General features: G+C 39.1%; 1 protein-coding gene across 2 annotated transcripts in view; it reads left to right on the plus strand.

The window, feature by feature from the left end:
* STXBP5L (syntaxin binding protein 5 like) overlaps positions 1–18,681 on the plus strand; it is a 198,185-nt gene that overhangs the window by 77,084 nt on the left and 102,420 nt on the right. For both annotated transcript variants that reach the window (XM_023755805.1, XM_023755806.1), the window contains exons 10-13: positions 7,469–7,623; positions 11,579–11,651; positions 16,497–16,644; positions 17,506–17,573. In XM_023755805.1, coding sequence (XP_023611573.1) covers positions 7,469–7,623; positions 11,579–11,651; positions 16,497–16,644; positions 17,506–17,573 — 444 coding nt within the window. The remainder of the gene's footprint in view (positions 1–7,468; positions 7,624–11,578; positions 11,652–16,496; positions 16,645–17,505; positions 17,574–18,681) is intronic.

Here is an 18,681-nt window from a genome sequence, read left to right on the forward strand (position 1 = left end):
TTGAAATAGAAAAATGGGCGATAGTGTGGACATTGGACATGGAAATAAATAGCTATATTTCCACTCCCATCCTAAATAATAAAAGGCTAATATACAAATTGACCGAATGGCAGAATGACTGGTCGCTATGAAGCTCACTGACCACCAGGGGCAGACGCTCAATGCAGAAGCTTCCCCCTTATGGTCAGTGTGCTCCCACAGGGGGAGAGCCTCTCAGCCAGAAGCTGGGCTCATGGCTGGCGGGCTCATGGCTGGTGAGCACAGTGGCGGTGGCGGGAGCCTCTCCCACCTCCATGGTAGTGCTAAGGATGTCTTTTTGGAGCGGGCCTAAGCCGTCAGTCGGACATCCTCCGAGGGCTCCCGGATTGCGAGAGGGCGCAGGCAGAGCTGGGGGACCCCCTCCCCCCCAGTGCACAAATTTTGTGCATCGGGCCTCTAGTTCAGGTATAAAGTAGAAACTTTGTGAAATAAAAAATTGGGATGGCTGTGACAAGAGCAGGAACTTTAAGAAGAGCTCTACTACTTATGCTGCAGCAATAGGGCCTTTTAAAGGACTGAATAGACAGCAGATGTAAGGAGTACATTTTCTGCTTGCTTGAATCTGAGACCAGCCATTCACAGACTTGCTTTACATTTCTAGGGATGAACAATCATTCTGCTCAGAAATTGTTGGTCCGCAATCACCAAGTTCCCTACTGGCACTCCAGCCATGATGGCCTCTAGGCATAATAATTTTATACCCTTCAAAAATAGGAATATTGATCTCTGTACTGCTACTATTATCAAGTTCTCTGTGGTTAAATGAAAATTACTTTCTGCTACTGTTTTAATCCCTTCCTTTTATGGACACCTATTGATAGACTTCATGTGTAGTTAAGTTCTCCAGGCCTCAGTATACCCATCTGTTAAGTAGGAATAATAATAGTAGTTTTCTCGTTGGGGTATTATAAGGATTAAATTAAAAAATACCTGTCAAGTTCTTCATGCAGTACCTGGAACATCATAAATACTTAACGAATGTTAAAGTTGAATAAGTATTATATCATGTTACTTATTGTTAATCCTGTTGCCTTCATTGAAGCAACATGTTAATGCTTTTTTCTTTATTATAGTTCATCTGCTTTACAAATTATACAGTTAAATAGACTTTTTTTCTTTTGGTGTAGGTCTATGGATTTTAACACATGTATAAATTCTCAAAATCACCATCACAATAAGAATACATAGCATTTCCCACTCCCAGAACTCTCATGCTATCCCTTATATAGTCACATCCTTTCCCCAACTTCTAACTTCTGGCAACCACTGATCTGTTCTCCATCTCTGTGGTTTTAGCTTTTCGAGATGTCATATAAATGCAATTATATATTATGTAACCTTTTGTGTCTAGCTTTTTTTAATTGATCTTAGAAAGAGAGGAAGGTAGAGAGAAACATTGATGTGAGAGTGAAACATCAATCGGTTGCTTTCCATATGTGTCATGACCAGGGATTGAACCCAAAACCTGGATATATGCCCTGATCAGAATCAACCCCAAGACCTTTCAGTGTATGGGATGATGCTCCAACCAACTGAGCCATACTGGCCAGGGGAGCCTACCTGCTTTCACCAACATAATGCCTTTGAAATTTATCCAAGTTGTGTGCATTGATAATTTTTAGTTTTATTAATGTTTTCCTTATCTATAAAAACACTGTAAATTATATGGATTTTAATTTCCTGTATAATAACCCAGGATGCATTTGTATTAGTAATGAAGAAGATATTTACTAGTATGGTACAGCATTTACCAAATTGTGTTCCTTTTAATCACTGATTGTATTCATGGAAGAAAGGAATCTATAATCAAATAAATTAGAGAAATCTGAGAAATTCTGGGTTATATAAAAGTAAATTGGATTCTTTTCTCTATGATATCTCAGATCTTTAACATATGTCATGAATTTTAAAATTTCAAAGGGCAGATATGGTTTGCAAGTGTCAAGTTATTAAGAACATTTTTATTTTTTGCCAAACACCTATTAAGTTGTATTCTACAGTTTGAGAAACATTAGACTAGAAATGAAAAACATGGACTTTGGAGTCTGGATTTGAATCTTTGTACTTCCACGCACTAGCTGCTTTAAGCTAACAAGTTATTTAATCTGCATTAATCCCAGACTCCTCATCTACAAAATGGGGCTGATAATACTTTCCTCATCAGTACTGAGAATTATAAGGTTTTGAGGATTACATAAATTTTACTTTATATGTACACGCAGCACAGTATATGCCAACATTTTACCAACTAAAGGCCCAGTACATGAAATTAGTGCATGGGTAGGGTCCCTAGACCTGGCTGGTGATCAGGGCCGATCTGTGGGGTCACCGGTGGGGCAGTCAGGGGTCCCTGCTGGCACCTGCCTTGGCCAGCCTGACGCCACCCGCTCGCTGGCCCCGCTCCCCCACTCCCTGCTGGTCGCCTCCCTCTGCAGGGTGACTGGCGGGGCGGTCTGGGGGCGGGGCCCGCTGGCACCTGCCTTGCCTGGCCTGGGGCCTGCGGGCTGGGGGCAGCTCCTGCATTGAGTGGCTGCGCCCTGGTGGTCAGTGCACGTCATAGCGACCGGTTGTTCTGCCGTTTGGTCGATTTGCATATTAGGCTTTTATTATATAGGACTAGAGGCCCGTTGCATGAAATTTGTGCACAGGGGGTGTCCCCTTTAGCCCAGCCTGCACCCTCTCCAATCCGGGACCCCTCGGGGGATGTCCAACTGCCGGTTCAGGCCCGGCAGACATCCCTCTCACAATCCTGGACTGTTGGCTCCTAATCGCTCACCTGCCTGCCTGCCTGCTTGGTTGCCCCTAACTGCCCCTACACCTGCTAGCCTGATTGCCCCTCACTGCCTCTGCATGCTGGCCTGATCACCCCTAACTGCACCCCCTGCCAGCCTGGTCGCCCCTAACCCCACTGCCAGCCATGTTGCCCCCAACTGCCCTCTCCCTGCTGGCCTGGTCACCCCACGCAGCCTGCTTGTTCAGTCGTTTGGTCGTCCCTCAGTAATGCCCCTGCAGGCCTGGTCGTAGGCAGCCATCTTGTGAGGGTGTGATGGTCAATTTGCATATTACCTCTTTATTATATAGGATGTGCATGGTAATCATTCAGTAAATTGTAGCTATTTATTACTACAGGCACTACAGACCACTGTTTAGAAGAACAGGTTTAGAAGTCTGACAGACCTCAGTTTTCTTTTGGGTTTTTCTGCTTAGTTATTTAACCTCATTTATAAAATGAGGGTAATACTTATGAGGATTTACTGCAATAATTAAATTTCTAATGCAATTATCTATGAGTGGTTCCCTGAGCATTTTCCTGAGTAAATAACTTTTTATTCAATCATTCAGTAGTTTACAAAGAAGTACATGTATAATTAAGTTTATACCCAATATTTTCTGATGCAGAGACATAATGACAGCAAAAATGATTTGCTCTCTTTCAATATTAAAAAGGACAGGGGAGGTGGTTGAGGTTGAGGAGGGTATAGGGAGCAAAAATGGTGATGGAAAAGTAAATAAATACAATTTTTTTTTTAGAAGAAAGGACATATTTTGCAATGTGCTTACAAAAAAGAGGGAGAGTAAATTGCTTCTGATCTATGTTTATATTAGTACTAGGAGATGAGAGTAAATTCACTTTTACATGGAAATAATTAGATAGTTATGGCCTTTATTAATGGAACAGATATTAAGGTCAATATGTATGAAAAGGTACTATGTTCTCCAAGTCATGATCCCTGATGTGAAATAAAGCAATCAACAAACAAAGATACAGAAACCCATAGTCATTTCATTAGAAATGATTTTTAAATCTGGAGAAATCTTCTTAATAATATATGTGTAATTTATAGAAAGAACAGAAATGTTTCTTAATAGCACTATTATTAGGTGAGTAACTTACTATGTCAAATTACTGGGGAAAGACTAACTCAAGTCAATTGATGCAGGATTCAAGGAAAATAAATTAGAGCATTATTGCTTGTATAGCTTACAACTCAAATAATTTTGTCAAAATATTGACAGAATTTTAAATAAAAATTAGTACAGGTATTTTATATATAGGTTTTGATGGCAACTTTATAAAGGTTTTGTTGTTGTTGTTGTTGTTGTTGTATGTAGCCAGCATAAAATTAGCAAATGTCCTATTGGTAATCTTTGATACTATGTACAGTACAAAACAGAAGAGAAAGGGAAGTTTTATAAAGTGATTTCTAGAAATAAGTAGATTTTTCAGTTTATTGGATGAATGGAAGTGAATTATTTAGAGAAGCATGTATTCTCAAAGAATTTGGTACACTAAAAGTATTTAGCTCTTTTTTTAAAAAATATTTAACAAGAGTATTTTCTGTTTGATATTTACTTATTGAAAATACTTTATATCATCACTTACTTCTTTTATATACATACTAGTGGCCCGGTGCATGAAATTCGTGCACGGGGGAGGGGGTGTTCCTCAGCCCGGCCTGCACCCTCTCCAATCTGGGACCCCTTGAAGGATGTCCTACTGCTGGTTTACAGGGATCGGGCCTAAACTGGCAGTCGGACATCCCTCTCACAATCCGGGACTGCTGGCTCCTAACCGCTCACCTGCCTGCCTGCCTGCCTGATTGCCCCTAACCACTCTGCCTGCCGGCCTGCTCGGCCCCAACTGCCCCCCCACCAGCCTGATTACCCCCAACAGCCCCCCTGCTGGCCTGCTCACTCCAAACTGCTCCCCCCCGCTGTTCTGATCACCTCCAACTGACCCCCACTGATGGTCTGCTTGCCCCCAACTGGCCCCCCTGCTGGTCTGCTTACCCCCAACGGCCCCGCCCCCCACCAGCCTGATCACCCACAACTGCCCTCCCCTCTTGGCCTCTAACCGCCTCTACCTCGGCCCCGCCACCATGGCTTTGTCCAGAAGAACGTCTGGAAGGTCTCCTGGAAGGTCTCCCAGGCTAATTAGCATATTACCCTTTTATTAGTATACACTAGAGGCCCGGTGCACAAAAATTTGTGCACTGGTGGGGGGGTATCCCTCAGCCCCACTTGTGCCCTCTTACAGTCTAGGACCCCTCGGGAGATAACAACCTGCTGGCTTAGGCCTGCTCCCGGGTGGCAGAGGGCAGGCCCAATCCCTAGGTGCCTGCCCCGCAGCCCCTGGTTGGGCTCAGAGCAGGGCCGATTGGGGAGTTGGGGTGCCGCCCCCTTTCATGCACAGAGCAGGACGGATCAGGAGGTTGCGATGCCACCCTTAGTCACGCTCAGGGTAGGGCCAATTGGGGGGTTGGGGCGCCGCCCCCTGTCACACTCAAGGCAGGGTCGATGGGGAGGTTGCGATGCCACCCCCTGTCATGCACAGAGCAGGGCAGATCAGGGGGTTGGGGCGCCGCCCCCTGTCACCCACGGAGCAGGGCCGATCAGGGGGTTGGGGCACTCCCCCCGTCACACTCAGGGCAGGGACGATGGGGAGGTTGCAGCTCCACCCCGTCACACACAGAGCAGGGCCCATGGGGGGGGTTGGGGGCACCGCCCCCTGTCACACACAGAGACGCAGGGCGATCAGGGGGTTTGGGCGCTGCCCACTGTCACGCTGCTCAGGGGCCCAGGAGGCCTCATGGCTCCCGCTGATCCCGGTGCTGGGAGGCCTCGCTGCTCTGCCGATCCTGTGCTGGGAGGCTCCACTGATCCCAGGCCGGGAGGCCTCATGGCTTTGCTGATCCCGGTGCTGGGAGGCATATTACCCTTTTACTATATAGGATAGAGGCCTGGTGCACAGGTGGGGGGCCGGCTGGTTTGCCCTGAAGGGTGTCCCGGATCAGGGTGGGGGTCCCGCTTGGGTGCCTGGCCAGCCTGGGTGAAGGGATGATGGCTGTTTGCAGCTGGTCACACCCCCTTCAGGGTGGGGGTCCCCACTGGGGTGCCTGGCCAGTCTGGGTGAGGGGCTGAGGGCAGTTTTCAGGCTGGCCGGTGACTGAAGCTCACAACCTCTCCTTTTTTTCTTTTTTTTAATTCTGGGATTTATTTACCTTCTATGGCTGTCACTGGAGCTGAGAGCCGGCCTTAGCTCTGAGGCTCGGCTCCAGCTCTGAGACCTTGGCTGCTGAAAGCAGGTTTCTGGGCTTTGTTTACCTTCTGTATTTGAAACTTTGTTGCGACTCCAGCTCTGAGATCCCGGCTGACTGAAAGCAGGTTTCTGGGTTTTGTTTAGCTTCTATACTTGCAACATTGTTTCTTAGAGAGCAGCTCAGAGCTGGGCGGCGGCAGGCGGGGAACCTTGGCTTCCTCCATCACTGGAGCAAGCAAGCCTCCTGTTCGCTTCAGCTGCCTGGCTGCCGGCCGCCATCTTGGTTGGCAGTTAATTTGCATATCTCGCTGATTAGCCAATGGGAAGGGTAGTGAAGTTATGGTTAATTACCATGTTTCTCTATTATTAGATAGGATATTAGAGATATAGGTATTAACTAGAGACAAGTGAAAAATTATGAAGCTATTTAATAACTTTCTAATAGCTATGCTATCTTATAGTCATCTCATTCCTACTCTAATTGTATCTTGCAAATAACAGAGAATTAAAAAATTAATTGATGTTAATTTTATAAGCTAAATAGAACTGGCTGGCACTAAGTAAAATTGAGAATAAGATCACATTTCGTTTGGTGAATTATTTTTCTCTTACACATTAGTTTTCTCCATCTATTTATCATAACCTTTTCCCACAGAAAGTCCATTGCATAGAATTTTCATGTTATCTCCTACCATTTTGGGTTTGCCACTGTCACATTTTATGTCATATTAAAACTTGCCTCCTTTTTCTTTTTGAGATTTGGGACCCAACATACTAACTGGTTAATATGAAAAAAACTATCATAGCCTATATTTAGTGATTTAAAGTTTGGGAACCAACTAATACTATATGTGAGAATGTCTTTTTGAGTCAGTGACCCCTTCACCTCCCTTCTACCTCACTGTCTTTCCCTTTCCCCAACCTCAACATCTTAAGACTGATTCATTAATAATTTTAATGGTGAGAATGTATATTCAGTAAAAGGGAAATGGAAAAATAGTAAATTGTTGGGTGAGATATTTTGGGACAGGAAAAGTTTTTAAAAAAAATATATTTTATTGATTTTTTACAGAGAGGAATGGAGAGGGATAGAGAGTTAGAAACATCGATGAGAGAGAAACATCGATCAGCTGCCTCCTGCACACCCCCCACCGGGGATGTGCCCGCAACCAAGGTACATGCCCTTGACTGGAATCGAACCTGGGACCCTTCAGTCCGCAGGCCGACTCTCTATCCACTGAGCCAAACCAGTTAGGGCATAGGAAAAGATTTTTGTTCTCCTGTGTAATTATGTTATATAAGCTCTCCACCCAGTTTATTGGCTCAATCCTGTGACATTGTGTCATCTAAAAGGACTTCTCAGTCTTATTAATTTTTTTTCCTATACAGTGAACCATTTATAATATTTTCTGGTGGACTGTCCTATGACAAAGCTTGCAGAAGACCGAGTTTAACCATCATGCATGGAAAAGCAATTACAGTACTTGAAATGGATCATCCTATTGTTGAATTTCTAACTTTATGCGAAACACCCTATCCGAATGGTAAGTAACTAAAATGAAAGTATTTGTGTTGAAAAATCATTTTTTGAAATAAGTTCCTAACAAAATTAAGCTTAAATATTTTTAGTTTTGACAGCTGGCATCTACTGTGGTACAACACTGTGAGCTACAGGGGCTGGAGCAGGTTCTGCAACTGTACCTACTTGACGAACTGGAAGTAAAACAGATGTAGTGCAGCAGTGCTGGAGTTTCAGGTTCAATATCAGGTAAGTGCTTTAAACTTTGATAAGGATGGTGGAAGCTGAGCTGGGAGGGTCCTATAGGGGTCCAGGGTGAAATCACTTGGGGAAATTGAGGTCTCCTAGTAGCCTCTCCTAGACCAGCTCCACCCATCCCATTCCAAAGCCAATCAAAGTTAAAGCACTTACCTAATATCAGTGATCTGTAACTCTGGTGGTGCTGCATCTGTTTCACATCTGGCTTTGCTTCAGATGCAACTGCAGCACCTCTGATTACTCTGGGATTGCTGATGTGTGGTTAGTGATTTATTTCAATTTTGAGAATAATTGTCTGAAGGATCTTCAGGAGGAGAGGTGCTGATATATTTTTATCAGCCCAAATTTAAAGACTTCTTGTAAACATAAAAATTAATCTAAACTATATGTAAATTATATAATGGAATCTAATGATAATGAAATATTTTAATAATGAAATCTAAACATTTAAAAGGGTGAAACATAAAAAAGGAACTATTAGTTTATGATTAAAACATAGTGTATATATACATTCCCACATATAGATATAGGGGAAAGAGCACTGGACTTGGAGACTTAGACTTGCAGAATATTTGGGTTTATGATTTACCGCTGCCATTTTCTAGCTATGTGACCTTGGATAAGTAGTCACTTTATGTTTGAGTTTCATTTATCACTTGTAGAAAGAGAATAATGATATTGATTCCAAATGATTATTGGAAGGCTAAAGTGAATGTACTTTATAAACTAAGAAGATAAATTGTGAGTTTTATTATACATATTAGTTTGTTTTATTCTTTAGTTTCATGTTTTAAAGATGGGTTAAGTAGATAAGAGATGACAATCAAAGTGGCACTTTATTTCTAGAATTGCTGGGGACAGATAAATTGCCTGTGTTGTTAACAAATACTTATGGGATGCTTCTGTGGCCTCAATACTATAAGAACTTGTTGAGAATACTAATGGAGTATGAACTGATCTCTGATGTCAAATTATATAAAATATGGTCAGATGAGGGAGATAATTATGACCTAAGTTTTAAAATGTGACATCTTAAGTTTTTTAATTGTACTAATTTCAGGTTAGTCAAATAGTCGATGACTGAACTATTCATGCAAAGGTTTGTGGAAAGAGGATTTAGCTAGGCTTTGAAGAATGACTTGAGTCTTGAAAAAGGATATTGAGCTAATGTTTTAGAAATTGTGAGGTTAGCATGAGGTCAATTTAGACAAATAATTGAAAGCCTTTGGAGGTATTTGGAAATAGGGAGCTACAGAGGAATTCTGAGAAAATACTAAAATGAAAGAAAGCAGTGTTTTTAGAATGATTTGCCCAAAAGGAGTTTGTGGGTTTGAAGAAAGAGAGACACTGAAATCTAAAAAATTCCAGATTCTAGCTGGCAGGCTTTTGTGATAATGTGTTTTAAAATGGTCAAGATCTGAAACAGAGTACTGCCTGTAAGAACTGAAAAGAAGAAAATGCACTGAATTTGGTCAACAATTGGATTAGGAATGACATGGTAGATGAGTCAAAGATAACAAATTTTAAGAATAGTAGTTACATATTCAGTAATAGTTTTTTGAAGGAGAGAAAGGTAAGTCTGATTATGGAGTTGTTTAGAGAACAGGAAAAAATATTTAATATTTATTTGTGAACATCAGAATATAGATGTTCTTTGGAGTTATGAGAATGAATGATAAAGAAAGAAAGGAAGAAAGAACAGAGGACCAAAAGCTGAGTTTATGAAAATTCCTCCCAATTAAAGAGCCTAGAGAAAGAAGATGTATATGCCAGTAATAAAAACTCAAAATGTATGGTTGCAAAAATCAAACACCATGTGTGTGTTTATATATAAATTTCTGTACATCAGTAGAAATTTTAGGATAATTTCTAGTAATAATAAATTATAAATGTATTGTAACCAAGTCTAATCAACTTCTAAGCCACATATATATCTGTTTTTCAGAGAAGTGGTAATGAGGATGGAGCTTTTTTTTTGGTCAAGGGTTAGGAGAAATAGTTTAACTTTACTCAGTAAAATATAAATGTACTTTATTAACTATTTATAATTAAAATAATACATGAAAGTGCCAGAAAAGTACCCTTCAATACACAACAGTATATAATGAAAACTTTCTCTCTCTGCCCTTCCAGAGGCAACCACTATTACTAAACTTCTTATGTAGTCTCCTAAAAATAATCTGTGCTTTCCAACAGATGATTTTCCTAAAGAGGGGAGACAAGAAAAAGAAGAAACTAGTAGCATAAAACCCCAATGTTCTTCCAATTGAAAAACAAAACAAAACAACCCAGAAGTATTGAAACAATGTTGAAAAACAACTTTAAGAAATAAGACAAAAGGGGCAAAGAGCCTCAGTTTGAGAACAGTTTGAGTAGCAAGCAGTATGACTGCATATTGTCACATAGATAGACACCCAAACAATGGCATGCTCCTTCTGAGTTTTAGGGTTTTAGTTTAGTTTTTCTCTTATAGCATATGATTTACAATAGTTTCTATAGCTTCTTAGGACTGGAAGGAATGTGAAAGCCATCTATTCCAGTTTTCCATCCAAGACTAGAATACTGTGGACGAAATTACTGCCAAGTAATTGTTGAATTTAGGATTAAATACTAAACTGGCCAGTAGAAACTGCTGGTATAATGAAAGCAGGATGGAATTTAGAGTCAGGAATTCTGGGTTAAAATTTCAGCTCTATCACTAGCTTTGTAAACTTGTGCCAATCTTGTAACCATTTTGGACCTCAATTTTCCCTATGAAATAGAAAAATATTGATATTTGCTCTAGCTACTGAGAATCAAATATGTATGTATGTAAAAGGTTTTTGTAAAAACTTTTTCTTTCAATTTAGAATAACACTTTAATTGTGGCTTTCCATTATTCTTTATTATAGATGAAAAGCAATGTCTTCCCTAACCACTACAACTAAATTAGTGCTCCCACACCAACCACAGTAATTTCTTATACCATTATCCATGTTATTTTTTTATAGCTCACATTACTGTTCATGGTTTGTATACATCCCTAGAGTGTAAACTCCATGAGAACATGGACCTTGTCAACTTTATTCTCCATATGTCCTTTGCTCTTACAAAGTTTCTGGAACATATTGGAGAAAGGAAGGGATGAATAGAAAAAGAACGAGTTGAATTTTAAGAACTTGAAAATCTTAGACTATCCTTAGATTCTCTGCTTTTTTGGGGTGTATACCATTTGGCACATAGTAGGCAATCTTTAAATACATGTTAAATCACACTGAATTGAAAGTAAAAATTTTAATATTAGTGTTGCTCTCATAGGGAAATAATATGTATCATAGATCAGAGAAGCAGAACTACTGTTTCTTTAGTAGATTTCCTTGCAAGCATGAAATTAAATCTAAAATGTAAGGTTATAGAAGAATAAGTGTTTATGAGATGGAGATGACAGACTCACTCTCCTCAAATAATCTACTATCACTACCTCATTATTTTTGAGATATATTTAACTCTATGCTATGCAACTTCTCATTTTTTTCTTGTTCCCTGTCATGGTCATAAACATTAAGTTTGAGAAATACAACCTATATGTTTTTTAATGTGCTCTTCATACTTCTTACTTGGACTCATATTTTGGTCTTCTCAAATCATTTAAATAACATTTGTACAGGAGATAAAGGAAGTGAAAGTTTGGTGATTTTATAGAATGTGAAATATGAAATTTTTTTAATTTTTTTAACTTGTAGAATTTCAAGAACCCTATGCAGTCGTAGTACTTCTGGAGAAAGATCTCATTGTAGTTGATCTGACACAAAGCAAGTAAGTTATGCATGTTCAGAATACCACTAACTATTTTTAAATCTGTTCATTACAGTTAAAATACTGGAGGGCATTATAAATAATTGACATTAGTATATTTAGATGGTAAATATTCTTTATGTGGACTGTTGTTTTGCTAGAATTACAGAAATGTAATTTGGTTCAGTAATGAAAACTAAACTGGAAAAGTGAAGAGAACACTGAGAACATCAAAGAGATTTTAAAGGCAGCACCTAATGTTTAGAGAATCAGAACAAACAAAATGGATCACATTTCTGCTACTTCCCTAAGCAAAAGCAGCTGTTATGAAAAAAATGTACAGTGTACTATGTGGCCATCTGCTAGTCTAAAGTAAAATGGCACATGATAAAAGTATTATTGGACTACTTCGTCAGTCAATACGAAAGAGCAGGACAGGATGTTGGAGACAGATAAGATGGAGGCCCTCTTTTACTTTTTAAAATAAATTCTCCTTATGTTGTGGGCAATGGGAACAAATAGAAAATATTGCTGTAAGAGTGGTGCTGTCCACTCCTTTACATGGACAATAAAACATAGACTTGAAATTGATGAACTCTGTCTTCCTTGCTACACATACTCATTATAAATGATGATAAGTATAAATCTGATTTTCCCTCATTCTGTGCTCTGGACCCACAAATCTTCATTTAGCTGCTGCTGCTACTGCTTTTTTTTGTTTGTTTGTTTTGTTAATCCTCACCGAGGATATTTTTCCATTGATTTTTTTTTAAGAGAGAGTGAAAGGAAAGGAGAGACACTAGAGAGACAGAGAGAAAAACATTGATGTGAGATACACATCAACTGGTTGCCTTCTGCATGCACCCAGATTAGGGCTGGGGATCGAGGATGGAACCTGCAGCCAAGGTATGTGTCCTTGACCAGAATCAAACCCAGGAGCCTTCAGTCTGCAGGCCTATATTCTATCCACTGAGCCAAAACAGCAAGGGCTTCATTTACATGGAATAATCTCTTTCTTCTTCTCATTATTAATGTCTTATTTATAAGTCTCAAATCAGATATCATTTTCTCAGTAAAAAATCTTTTTTATCTAGATAATTTGGTCAAGTATCCTATTAAGGACTTTCATAGTTCCCATGTTTATCTTCTTCATAGCTTTTGACAAAGATGAAATTTTACATTTCTTATTATTTTAAAGACTGTCTCCTGCCAGACTTTGGGCCTCAGAGTGAAGACGGGCTTTGTCTCCACATGGAGTATGACAAAGGCAAATGGACTTCTCTTATATCTTAGCAACATTTGCATGGAAATCAAATTTAAATGCAGTTCCCTCTGCTTTTGAAGAGGTTTTGGTTCAGCTCCCAAATCTCAATAGCTTGATGTAGTCTCTTATGAGAATACTCAAAAGGTATCTTTTTAAACAACAAACCCATTTTTAGTGGTGGAGCCGCTCTTAGTAGCTGTGTCTGCATGGGACTGATAACCAATCACATCTTTCTTGTATACCCTCCCTATATGTATAACAGTTTCTCTGTTTTCACATTTAGTAGTCCATATTGCTGTCTTGTCACTGTTAGCTCTAACATTAGTAACAGCTCCACATACATCATCACTGTAGTCATCAAAAGATTCTCCAATAAAGCACAGCAGTGATTTGGGTGGGTCCAGAAGTTGGGTGCTGTGAGTCCAAGGGAATCAATAGGGTGAGGGCAGTGTTAGCCAGATTGATGGAGATTCATATATGATGCCCACCTGCACCCACATGGGAAGAACTTAGCAAAGAAGCAATGGCTTCTGCCAGTACTTTTGTCTGGAAAAAAAGTTTCCCCTCTAGCTCTTGCCCTGAAGCCAGACAATTCAATTCCTCCCTGTATGTTCCTGGCATCCTTCCAGTTGCCACTGCACTGCTGGAGCTCAGAGCAATTGAATCCATCAGCAATAAGTTTGTGTTTGGGTCCTTTAAGAATAATGCCTGTGACTCCAGGGCATTCACTGGAGTCACTAACTCACTCAGCCACAATCTCTGCTGGTGTCCAGAGCCAGAAGTTATGGGGAACTTCTCTTCCTGGTTGTGGAACCCTGGGCTGGGGAGCCTGATGGGGAAGTTTGGATTCCTTGCTTCCAAGGGAGGATCTTCGAGCCCAGATATTCCTGCTGATTTTGAACTGCCACACATCAGTGTGGGACCAGTCCTTTCTACCTCTTCTTCCCTAATACCAGACTCAATGTGGCTTCTTTTGTATATCCCTATTTATAGAACTTCTGTTCAGCTAGACTTTGGGTGGGTCTCCATGATGGTTGTTCTGTAGTTTAGTTGTAATTTTGATGTGGTCATGGGAGGAGGCGAATACTGTATTTACACACTTTGCCATCTGTACTAGAAACCTAGACACCATTTTTTTCTTTTTTTAATTCTACACTATGTTTTTTAATTTTTAAAATTAAATGTATTTTTAGAAGTTTAATTTTTCAGTTACACTTTACTTTCAATATTATTTTGTATTATTTTATAGTGTACAGCATAGTGATTAGACAATCATATATTTTACAAAATGATCCCCCTGATATTTCCAGTACCCATTAGCACCATATATGGTTATTACAATATTAATAACTATATTTCCTATGCTGTACTTTTACACCCATATCACTATTTTATAACTACCAGTTTGTACTAAATCCCCTCACTGTTTTAACCCTTCCCCTGAACCCCTTTCCATCTGTCAACCAAAATTTTGTTCTCTGTATCTAGGAATCTGTTTCTGTTTTGTTTGTTCTTTTTTTCTCTTTAGATTCCACTTATAAGAGCAGTCATATGGTATTTGTCTTTCTCTGTATGACTAATTTCACTTAGCATAATAAATAACTTCTAGATCCACCTATCCTGTCACATTCTTTTTTTATGGCCAAATAATATTTCATTGTATATATACCACAACTTCTTTACCCACTCACCTATTGATGGGTACTTATGGGGGATGGGAGCCTGGCTAATTTTCACTGCCAGATTTTATGTGAGCTCCTCTTCCTGGCACTGGTGTTCCAGGCTGGGTAGCCTGGTGTGGGGCTGAAACTCCTCACTCCTCAGGGGAGATATCCCTCTGGATCCTCAATTGCTACATGTAGGAGCAGGGCTGGTTCATTTTGTGTCTCCTCCCCTTCTATCAGTCTCTATGTGTCATCTTCTGTATATCGTATATGACTTCTGTTCAACTAGTCTTCAGATGGTAATTCAGGTTGGTTGTGCTATAATTTAGTTATTATTTTGATGTGGTAATGGGAGGAAATGAGTGCAGCCTCTATCTTCTCTGCCATCTTGATTGGAACTTCTGGGCTCTCCTTCCTTCCTTCCCTCCACCTCCGTATTTAATCTTCTACATAAAAGCAAACATTAGGGCTTAGAAATTTTTTTCTTTTCTTGGTTTCTTGGATTTGTAGCTTTGTTTACATTTCTACAGCAACCAATTTACACTTTTACATCTAAATTCCTATAATACATATTTAGTTATTATTTCTTTCTTAAATATCTTTTTCTATGCTCTTTACCAATATACTAAAATATTTTCCCCCAAACATTTTTACAATATTGTTCACCTTGTTAGGAGTCTATCATTGTAACCACTTGCTATTATCAGATGCCAAGTTGTAGATCTGATCTTTAAGGTGATCCATTTATTTTACTTCCAGTTCTTCCATCTAAGAAATATTGATAATTTCTACTCTGAAAGAGGGGATCTCTGATCCATGCAGTTTAACCTACTTGCCATTTTTTAAACACAGCTTGGTTCTCCCCACCTGATTTTGCATATACTGCTATTCCTATCTGGGAAACTATCTGTAGCACGTACACACACACACACACACACACACACACACACACACCATATTCTCTGAAGATTGGACTAAGTTATTTATTAAGTTCCTAACAGTGAGGGGAGGAAATTATTTTTATTTTTAAAATATATTTTTATTGATTTCAGAGAGGAAGGAAGAGAGAGATAGAAACATCAATGATGAGAGAGAAACATTTATTGGCTGCCTCCTGCACACCCCCTACTGTGGATTGAGCCCGCAACCTAGGCATGTGCCCTTGACTGGAATCGAACCTGCGACCCTTCACTTTGCAGGCTGATGCACTCTATCCATTGAGCCAAACCAACTAGGGGTGGGAAATTATTTTAATAGCCCCCCAAACACACATTATATCAGAAGTAACATGATTACACAAACCTGGAACAGACGGAATGTAGAATAATATTTGGTTCCTTCTACTGCAGTGTCTGGTACATCTGGTACATAAGAGCTGCACAATATATTGTGGCTATAAGAATTATTAATTTGGTCCTGTACTTATATGCCTCTTAAAATTATAGTAGGCTTGAGGATATCAAATATGCTGAATCCATAAGACTGCATTCTCACTATGTTCTCTAGTTTGCATAGGAAATTATATTAAACATGCTATAATCATGCACAACTTTCAATTACTCCTGCAAAAAATACAAAAACAAAAAACTCACTTATATATTATCTCCCTTGAAAAACATGTCAAACTTACTAAGAATATATTTTAATACTTTTAAGTATGTTATATAAATATTTAGGTAAAAGTAATATTACTGTGGAATTTTTGAATTATGGCAAGAAAATTCATTATTCAAGTAAAATTCTACCAATATTTATATTTCATTTTATAGATAAGTACTTAAAATAATTCTTATTCATATGATTCTTGTTTTATGATGCTTAAAAAATAATTAAGTGAAATACATAATTAAAATATAGAATATTTTAGAGTGTTTTATAAAAGTTATTTTACTTTTTATCATTGCAAAATGAACTTAATATATTGTGTTTACCTATTAGCTTTCCAATCTTTGAAAATCCGTATCCCATGGACATACACGAATCACCAGTTACGTGCACAGCGTACTTTGCTGATTGCCCACCAGATTTGATACTAGTACTCTACGCTATAGGAGTCAAGCATAAAAAACAAGGATACAGTAATAAGGTAAAAGTAACAATTAAAAATAAATCATCTTGAATTCATGTCATGTGATCACATTTTTTTTTGTTATATTATTTTCAGAATTTCCATAAAAAGACTTGAAAAATTCTCTTGAGATTACAAACTGGAATCAATAAAAGACATAACCTCTGGAATTCAAATTTCCTAAATGCTACATAGATTTAAACCTACAGAAATATAAACATATATTTTATATATACATATATATACTTATCTATTATATATATATACACACACACATATATATATGTATATATTTAAAGGAACAGATTTGGATTATAAGATGTAACTTTTAGTTATTTTGGGTGAAGGATTATGTTTTAAGAAATTTAAGTCTACTCTTCCTACTTAATCAGTTTTTATCAATCAGTGATTAACAAGACATAATTATCAAAAGTCATTTGTTAAATAACTTTCTGGAATTTCATCTACAGGATTCAAATACTTACAACTGTAGTAGACCACCTATTATGTTTTCTATTATTTGTACAGGTTTTTTGGGGTGGACAACTCAAGGAGGGCACAGTTTACATTGTATTCCGTGTTAAATGGCATCAGAATAGTTTGGCAGTACACAGATTATATGGCAGATGTAACAACACTATATTTTTATAATTGAAAATACTTCAACTTTTTAATCTTTGTTAAAATCAATATTTTTAAAGGTGATGGAATTATACATTTGGAATTATACATTTGAGTGAAAGAATTAAAAGATAGCTACATACATCATCCTCCATTACTTTATAGCTACTGACTTATAAGGAAATATTTTATTTTAAAATGTATAAGTTATTCAAATTTTAAAAGTAAACATAAATTTTTCTTGGATAATATGTTTAGGAGTGGCCAATCACTGGAGGAGCTTGGAACCTTGGGACACAGACATATCCAGAAATTATTATTACTGGGTAAGTGGGATGTGATTTTTAAATTTATCAATTTATTATCAAATATATTTCATTGAATTTTTACAATTTCTCATAATTATGCTCTAGGCAGATTGACTGTTCAAGTAAAAGTAAAATGCTATCCAAAGATTATAACATTGGTGGAAGATAGAATGAAACCACTGAAAACATAAACATACCACAAAAATAATTAAGTGTAGATTGTAAGGGTAGGAAAAGTAAAAGAAAGAAAAATTACAAAAGACTAATCAAGGAAGAATTCCTGTGGAAATCAGATTATTAGCTTTAGAAAGGCCCCTAAAAACATCTCTTAGTTCTTGCCAAGTCATTGTTCTATAGTCCCATCAGGTAGTTATATAAAGTATGCTTCAAAATTTATAACACCAGAAATGTTACCATTTTCTGTAGCAGCCTACTAAATGCTCTAATATTCAGAATGAAAATAGAGACATAGCAACAGATAAAGATGAGATTTAAAAGATAATAAGGTGTTCTGCTTATGTGATAGTAGAGTAGATGTACTTTTCCCTATTCTTCCCACTGAATACAACTAAAAACCCTGAATCTACACTAATAAAAGAGAAACATGGTAATTAGCGTACGACCGCTACCCTTCCCATTGGCTAATCAGCATATCCTTATGCAAATCAACCGCCAACTAAGATGGCGGCTAATTTGCATACGCCCAATGATGGGAGGCAAAGGGGAAGGACTGAAGAATGGTGATTGGCAACCCAGGCGGCAGGCAAGAGCTAGGGGGTGGGCAAAGGCTGCCAATCGCCATTGGAAAGCCGGCAACAAACCCGACCCCAGGGCTGGGTTGCCGGCTGGCCTGAGCCGATCGATGTGGCGATCGAGGGCGGAGACCGGTGCAGGCAAGGCGGCATCCTCGAAACTCCACTGGGGCCGGGGCTGCTGGCTGGCCTGCGCCCAGGATCGCCATGGCATCGGAGGGCGGAAGGGCCCAGACGCAGACCAGGCTGCAACCCCGACCCCACTGGGGCCGGGGTTGCCGGGCTGGCCTGCGACGAAGCGATCCCCATAGCAATCCGGGGAGGGTGGGGAGGGCCCGGGCGCAGGCCACGTAGGCAACCTTAGACCTCCCGGG

This window comes from Myotis lucifugus, unplaced genomic scaffold, assembly GCF_000147115.1.
Source record: "Myotis lucifugus unplaced genomic scaffold, Myoluc2.0 scaffold_84, whole genome shotgun sequence".
NCBI classification, from domain to species: domain Eukaryota; kingdom Metazoa; phylum Chordata; class Mammalia; order Chiroptera; family Vespertilionidae; genus Myotis; species Myotis lucifugus.